This window comes from Desmodus rotundus, chromosome Y (genome assembly GCF_022682495.2).
Source record: "Desmodus rotundus isolate HL8 chromosome Y, HLdesRot8A.1, whole genome shotgun sequence".
NCBI lineage: Eukaryota > Metazoa > Chordata > Mammalia > Chiroptera > Phyllostomidae > Desmodus > Desmodus rotundus.
The window spans coordinates 5,476,221-5,484,399 of record NC_092332.1 but is presented as its reverse complement, the minus strand read 5'-3'; the positions used below and the strand labels follow the sequence as shown (position 1 = coordinate 5,484,399).

General features: G+C 62.1%; 1 protein-coding gene across 1 annotated transcript; it reads left to right on the top strand.

Annotated features, from left to right (window-relative positions):
- The first annotated feature begins 2,391 nt into the window (after positions 1 to 2,391).
- Positions 2,392 to 4,464, top strand: LOC112303991 (testis-specific Y-encoded protein 1). Its single transcript, XM_024559577.3, has 5 exons — positions 2,392 to 2,725; positions 3,618 to 3,715; positions 3,881 to 3,992; positions 4,106 to 4,251; positions 4,351 to 4,464. Exons 1-5 carry the CDS (start codon positions 2,392 to 2,394, stop codon positions 4,459 to 4,461), a joined length of 801 nt encoding a protein of 266 aa, XP_024415345.3. The 3' UTR covers positions 4,462 to 4,464.
- Positions 4,465 to 8,179: the final 3,715 nt, after the last annotated feature.

Here is an 8,179-nt window from a genome sequence, read left to right as displayed (position 1 = left end):
CCCTGTGGTTGGGCTCTTCGATCCGCATGCAATGTGCAAATCACCCACAAATGCACTCTGTGCGGTGTTCGGATTCATTTGAGACGAGGAGCAAAGAAGCACATGGACTGCACATCTTAGAGCGTAGATTGCGCGCACAGCTTTCCGGGAATTCGAGACTCGGGCAATGTTTGAGTGATTCGGGGACGAGCCCGGCCATCAACATCCCCGCTGGGGATCTCTCCCCTACGTGGGAGTGAGGGTTAGTTACTCCGTCCACCCTGGGTGACACAGGGAAGCCCGAGGGTTTGGCGAGCTGGGCCAGGCAGGACGGGCCCCTCCCAGTCAGCGGCCGATGGCCCTGCGGGCTTTTGCTCCTGCACGCAGAAGGAATGCAATCCTGCCTACGATACGGGTTCTCTGGAGGGTGGTCCAGATGTTGCCCAGTCTGCAAGCCCCACGGCTGACCCCCACCCCTTACTTGCAGCCCAGCCGACCCCCCGGCACAGGTGCAACCCTCATAATGGCCATGTGATGACAGGTCCACCCATACCACCACCCTCACGGAAGGCCATCTCATTTTCCCACTGGCAGAATCAAGCCGAACATCCTGGGGTGGAGTGCACACAGCAGGCTACCCAGTGACACCGCAAGGTGTTTCAGCCTCTGTGCACTCTCCTTGCTTGAACGGCTGCACCTTCACTTGACAGGAACGTCAACTTTGGTTTCCGGGGTGTGCCCCACCGTTGCACATTCTGCTTCAGTGTGCAAGACCTCCGTGCGCTGACACGGATTTCCACGTCTCCCTTTGGTGTGACTGAGTGCTGCGTGGCGCTGCCCCGGGCACCTGCTTGCACACAGCAGGGCCTGAGCAGCCTCCCGGGCCGGCCACCACACACCTCACACTCCTACTCCTGCACCCTTCCCTGGAAACCTACCCCACAGCCTGGCGTTGGCTCTGCCCGTGAACTCCCTTGGTTCCCGTTACTCGCCCTGCCGCTCCCGGTAGCGGTGGAGCCCACCGGCCCCGGGCACCAGTCCCCTGCGACGAACGGGTTAGATGTCCGTGAGCAAGGGCAGATTTTCGAGAGCAGGGGCGCGTGAGAAATGCAGGGTAGCTGAAGAGAGGGGGACATACCGGTCACGAACCCCTTGCCTTCACTCCTGCTCTCAGAGGGCCAGCAGGCCTTAGTTTCTTTCAGCAACGCAGCCTGAAATGGGGACACCTGGGGCCCATCTTTCCCTTAGCGAAGCAGGGTAGAAAGAGTTGGCGACGCAGAGTTCCCAACGGCATTCCCACACCTGAACGGGTCACTGGGGCAGAGGGCCAGATGGGTGCTGTGTGAAACGCAGCAACCCCGTAAGAAGGAGCTGCCTTGCCTACTTAAGGCAGCGTGTTGCTGTAGCTCACTGGAATCCCCAGGTGGGGAGGGGACAGAGAGCCGGGCGCAAGGACAGACAGGGAGCGGGACTGAAAGAGGGAACAGGGAGAAGGTGACACATGGACAGAAAGACTGAATGCACCCTTTGCTTGGCTCTTTGCCCTCTTGAAGGGAGGCCAGAGTCTTCTTCTGGCACGGGCTTTCCCTCTGGCTGGCCCCGGCCCCTTGCAGGGGCTGTCCTCCCAGGAATAGCCTCTGCTCCCAGGACGCGCGTCCCTGTGCCTCTCTCCCTTGGTTTACCCAGGGACCCTGGGAAGGTGCCATGGAGAGGTGAAGAGGTAGTGAGCAGCTCTAGTTAGCACCTGCAGGAAACACACAGCAGACGGCCACGGCCAGGGAAGGGCCGCAAAAGGTCAGAGAGTGAACTTCGTGGGCACCGCCTTGATGCGAGAGAGGGTTAGCTGCGCAAGGGAGGGGGCTGACAGGCGGGACTAGGAGTGTGCCGCTCAGGGGAGCCTCGGTTGGAGGACCCCAGAGGAGGCGAGCAGGCTGGGCGTGGCTGACAGCCCGCTCCTTGATCCCTGGTCTTCCTCTCCACTAGGGGGCGACTGAAAGGTACAGGCGCGCGCGCGGGATCCCGCCAGAACCTGGGGTCGCCAGGGCCCCAGGAATGCTGACAGAGCAGGGATAAGGGCGGTGCCCCTTGGCAGCTGCCCGGCCGCCGAGCCCGCAGACATGGCGAGTCCTGCTGGGCACGCAATCGGCGGTGCATCGTGCGCTATGGGGGTGACCACAGCCCCTGCCAGGGCCCTCCAGGTGACAGGGCTGCCGGGGTGCCGAGGCAGTGCAGCACGAGGGGACCGTGGCGGCCGCCGGGGGTGGCGTTGGGGGCCAGGTGGCGGAGGGCTGGCCAAGGATCGCTACAAGGGAAGGGCGAATGCTATGCAGAAGCCCAGGCCCTCAGAGCCTGCTGGAGGGGGCGAGCCTGGCTGGGTGGAGGGTGGCGCTGCGGGCGGGGTTGGTGCTGGACATGCGGGGTCTCGTGCAGGTGCTGGAAGTGGGGGCAGGAGGCCAGAAGTCGGCTGCAGAAGAGGCCCCATTAAGGGCCGAGGAGAAGCCAGGTGGGAGCAGCGCGCGGCCGCCACTGGAGGTGCTGGAGGCCCTGCAGTGGCAGCTGAGCGCCGAGAGTGCCCGAGGCCGCAGGGACTACCTTGCTGTGAAGCTGGCCACGGCCCAGCGGCGGAAGCCCATTCTGGAGCGTAGGCGGAGCGTCATCCAGCGCATCCCCGGTTTCTGGGCCAAAGCCATATCCTTCCCCGTGCTGTGTGTGGTGGTGGTTGGCATGGTGGAGGAGGACGGCTGTGGTGAGAGGGCGAGGAGGAGGGTCCGGGCTTGTGAGGGGGTTGTGCGCGGAGGACAGAGCCTGGCACCTGCAGAGGCATAGGAAGACAGGGGAGAGGGGCCGTGGCGGGTGATGGGAGGCATGGAGAGGGAGGGCCGGGCAGGGAGGGAAGGGCTGTCTCTGGCCGTCAGAGCAGAAGGTGTGGGCACCAGCCACCATTCCCGCGCTGCAGATATCCGGGGCGCATTGCTACAACCCAAGAGCCCAGAGGAGAGCTTTGCCCAGGGGGCTCGGGGAAGGAGACACGTGGCCCGCGCCCACCTCCCTGATGCCTTCCTTCCCGTGTTCTTGTCAGACGGCAGGTCCCAAGAAGGTTTGGGGGCAGGCCACAGAGCCTGTTCCCACCCTCCTTCCCTAGGCACACCCAGGCGAGCCTCTCCGGGCACGTGCACACACACAGACGCGCAGACACACGCTTTTGGTGGCAAGCCGCCTGTTTGGGGGAGTTCCAAAGGGGAACGCTGCCTTCCTGCAGCGCAGGGGTGTCTGGAAACGACTGCGTGGTGACACGGTCTCTGCGGAACAGGCGCACTGCTTTCTCTGGGACCCCAAGGGACAGGGAAAGGGCACGGGCAGAGGACCTCAGCGCTGAGTCCTCTGCGCCAGCACAGCCTCCCGAAGGGCTGGTGTCTGGGAAGGAGTGGAGGGGGCGCCTGCCGTCGCAGTGCAGGCAGCCTCAGGAGAACATGAGCCCAGAGGTAGCAGACTGGGGAGCCAGTGTGAGTAAAGGCAGTCGGGGAGGGCACAGCAAGAGGGCACACGTGCGGAGTCCAGGTGGGAGGGCCTCGGCAGTCTCTGTTTCGGGTTCAGTCGAAATCCGTGGCTCTCAGCTGTGCGTGGCCTTGGCTCTGAAGGCTTCTTGACCAAAGAGCAGATTCAGAACCACCCCCAGATATCAGCCATCATCAGTGACCAAGACGAAGACATGCTTGAGTACTTGCTCACTGTGGAGGTCAGACTGGGGTGGCAGAGGGGCAGTCAGGTGTGGGGGGCCTGGGCTCCAGGCGGGAGTGGTCCGAGCACAGGGAGGAAGGGAGGGGGAGGCGGGTGCTTCCCGCCAGCAGGCAAAGTCAGGCAGCTGGGTCAGATGACACCTGCGCCCACCACGTCTCCACAGGTGCAGGAACTGGTTGGTCCGAAGCACCGCTGCAGGCTGAAGTTCTTCTTTCGGAGCAACCCCTACTTCCTGAATGAAGTGATCATCAAGGAGTACCATGTGAGCCTTGCAGGTGAGGTGGGGTTGCTGGACTCGGGTGTGGGAGGGCAAGGAGAAGGGGTGGGGTGGGAGACCGGTGTGGACACCGGGCAGTAGGAAAGCACACAGGCAGGTCCTTCGCTTCAGGCTATCGGGCCACTCGTTCCACTGCCGTCGACTGGTTCTGGGACTATGAACGCGGAGTTCCCAGCCGCAGGCAGGACACAAGCAGCGTCAACCTCTTCAACTGGCTGTCAGAGCACAGTCTTCCTGGCTCGGGCAAGATTGCTGAGGTGAGGCTGCACTGGCCATGGTCAGAAAGGGCGATGCTGGAGGCCCCGGGGTGTTTGGAGCTGTCAGGGACAGTGCTTGCAGGGGCTGTTTCATTTCAGCTCATAAGTGAGGACCTGTGGCCCAGTCCCCTGAGGCACTACCTCAGGGGTACAAAGGCCCCACTGGAGGGAGCTGCAAGAGGACCCGTTGCCGAGGAGCCCAGGGGCTAGGCGTTCCCAGGTCAGTCAGTGGTTGCACCCAGGAGACTCCTCTGAGAAACAGCAGGGAAAAGTCAAGCTCAGGACATCTGGACGTTCCCCAGGGCCCCACGTGGTCCGCGGGGATATTTCAAAGGGCAGGGGCCGGCCCCTGTGCCAAGGGAGTGCTTACCCAAAGCGGGATACTTTAACACGTTTCTGCGATTCCCTGTCTCTGGCAATTTGGGCGCCCCCCTACCGGGGCCCGGAAGCACTCAGTGGGCCGCCGTACCGCGCGCCCCCTCCCCAGCTCTCCACACAAACTTGTACGCAGCCATGCTGCACCTGCTCTGCAGCCTGTGGCCCGGGGTCCCTGTCTAAGCCCAGGGCTCCTTCAGCCGATCCCACCTACCTTCTGGTGGCCTCAGGCTCCAGGCAGCACGCTTTTCACGTCCTGGGGCCTCTCAGGGCACGGTGCAATGACTGGGGACACCATGGGTCACAGAGTGGCCCGAGACACCACCATTGGGTGGTGTGCCCCTGCCGCTGAGTGCGCGACTGGGCATTCTTGTTGGGGTGAGAGTCTCGGGGGGGCAGTCCAGAGCATGCGGTGAAGAGGGCAGACCATGCAACCGGCCAGGGAGGACACGGCCTGGGCGCGGTCTTCCCGCGCCAGTGATGGCCGAAGGATTCTGTGTGGTTTTCCCGCACAGGAACAAAGGCTGCCCCGGGGATCGCCTGTGGATGTGGACGCACAGACAGATGGCACCGTGTGCCTGAGTGACGGGGAAAGACACATAAAGGTCTCAGCAGTGCTTCCGCCTCTGTGTCTTTTGTAGCCGGGTCACGCGCCACTCTTAAGCACAAGGGCCGCGCCCCCATTCACACATCCAGTGCACGTGGAATCCTGCCCACGGTCCCATCTCTGACTGGAGGAGATGTGTGATGAGCAGGCCGGGCAGGGCCTGCAGACTCCCTTGCCCCATCACGGCCCCGTCCATGCCACCTTACGACTTCAGCAACCTGTTTCCTCACCCAAGCAGCTCCAGCTCAGGGTCATGAGCCAGAATCCAGATAGGGTCCTGTCAGTGTACTTTGGGCTTGTCCATCTGTATAGTTGCCGTGCTCCCAACACCTGCTGCTACGTAGTTCCTCGACTGAGGACGAAGTTTATGCAGCGGGTAGGCTGCATGTGTGCACTCAGGGACTCCCCAGGCGCCTTCCTTTGCCTCTGCTTGTAAATGGGCACTTGATGTGACAGAGAGTGTCGGGCTCCGGGCTCCGAGGTGCAGTCGCAGATAAGAGGATCTGCTTCAGTTCTGCCCGGAGGGGACGCTTTCGTGTTCCTGTAGGATGAGTGTCAGGAATCCATGCCCCAGGGCTGAGGGCGGAGGCAGCGCTGAAATGTTTGATCTGGAGGACCTCATGCAGCTGACTGAGGTGAGGTGAGGGAATGAAGTGTTGGTGGAAGGGGACATGGTGGCCTTGGAGTAGGGCTGTGGTTGTTCCCCGTAATGAAGGGGAGGGCGATGCCTGGAAGTGTAGCAGTGTGCAGATAGGGAGTTCCGGTGGGAGTAGGAGTAAGTCTACGGGGTAGGGGGTGGGAGGCGGGTAAGTGGTGCAGAAGGAGGATTCCGAGGACGAGCAGGGAGGCAAAGATGGAAGAGCGGGGTGAGGCCGTTGGGCAGAAGCCGAAGGCATGGAGGAGGAAGCGCTTGCGGAGGAGGCTTGTGGAGAAGGGCCTGTGAGAAGGAGGGAAGTGCACCTTGGGGGACTTGGTGCAGGAGGGGCTGGTAGTTGGGGAAGAGGTTGTGCCCGAGGTGACGGTGGTAAGGAAGGAGTTAGCACTGGATGTGTGGTTGGTTCATGTGGGGGAGGGTCTTTGGAAATGTGTCAGCAGAGGAACAGCTGGGGGGTGGGAGAGGAGATCTGGAGGTAGGGAGCGAGCAGGCAGGTGCTGGTAAAATAGCAATCAGTGTGGGAGGAGGAACAGAACGCCCAGGAGGGGAAACGAGAGAGAGAGGAGCTGTGGAAGCTTAGGGGTTGGGGGAAGAAGCGGGAATGCGGGTCCGGGTGTTACAGGAGCTGGTGTTGCGCGCGCAGAAGGAGGTGGTGGCGGAAGACCACCTGAAGACGATGAGGAGCCTGAGGTCCAAACACGGACCTTAGAGGGCTGAGCAGTGCGAGCAAGAGCAGCGACCAGAGCGTGGACAGGTGGAAGTGGCAACGTTGGTGCCGAAGTGGATGACTTCATGCGAGTGGGACAGTTTTGGCCTAGGGCGAAGTGCTGGTGGCAAGGAAGGATGTCTGGTGGAATCTGCAAGTGTGGAGGGAGGAGGTGGTGACTGAAGAGCAGTTGCTGGAGGAGGCGCAGCTTGTGCTGCAGTAGGGAGCCAAGAAGGAGTAGCAGTGAGAGAAGCGTAGGGCCTGCAAGTGGAAGCGGTGGTAGGGGGAGAGAGTTTTCAAGAGCTAGAAGTGAGAAGAAGGCAGGACGAGTAGAGGCTCACACTCTGTTTGTGGAAGGAGTGGGGTAACACGAAGTTCTGCTGAGGGAGAGCAGGGACGGGCAGAATCACCCTGAGGAGAGGCTGCAGGGGCAATTGGTTGCTGGGGGACAGCTGGTGCGGGAGAGCGGCGGGACCCACCGGGAGACCGGCGGGTGGAGGGTCCCGAGGGCGGGGCCCAGGCCAAAGCACATTGGCTAGGCCAGCACTCACCGAAACAGGAGCAGGCTGGGCCTTGACCCATGGGGCCCTGCACCTGGACGCCACTGGAGCCTCCAGGGGCGCTGCAGGCGGAGATGGAGCCCTTGAATGAGCGAGCCAGCAGGGCCTTCTCTGGGTTCGAGTGTGGGGCTTCTTAGAGGAGAAAGTCCCACCTGGAACTCAGAAGCAACGTCCATCAGCGCACGTGTGCATTCTGGGCCGAAGCGCAGTCCTCGGGGCCGCACCGCAGGGACTACAAGGTGCCAGAGCAGGGCCCGGAGTAAGGCATCAGCGGGCTTACTTTGCAAAGGATACGGGCATTTTCCAGAAGGGCTCCGGAGCTCCCACATGGTGCAGAAGAGCTCAGGGTGGGCACCACAGGCAGATGCAGAGCTTTGAGGGCATGCCTCATCTCCATGGAAACAGTGCAGTCCAGACCAGGACACACACCGAGGCTCGTACTGCACAGGTTCTTGTGTGAGTAAGGCTGCAGGAGGGCGCCTTGAGGTTCCACATGCTCAGTCAGAGGCAGGAGTGTGTGGCGTGATGAAGAGGAGGCTCGGCTGCCCATGGGGGCTCTGAGGGCCAGGAACCCCCCTCTCGGGAGCAACAGGAATGGAGCAAAGGAGAGCCACCGTAGGCTCCGTTGCCCTGTGAGGACAAGGCATGGGCCTAGGGGGAAAACGGAGGTGATGCGATGGCACTCTGTTCTCCAGAAACACTGCATTTCCTAGCCGCTCCCTGCTCAGGACCCTGCCTGCAGGCTCCTTGACCTAGAGCAGTTTGTCAAGCACTTAGAGCTGTCCGCCATGATCAGGGAGCGAGAAAAAGAACACGGGGAAACCTCATGATCGATCTGAAGGTGAGGCTGGGTAGAGCAAGGCGGGGCAGGGAGGGAGCTGGGGAGGATCAGCCGCCGTGCCCGGGAACAGGACATGGCACGCACCTGGAGTGAGATTCCTCCCTGGGCGCCCACTCTTCCCAGCAGGTGGATAAAGGCGGTGAGCGAGGCCAGACCCTGCTCTTGTTTGGCACTTGGTCCCACT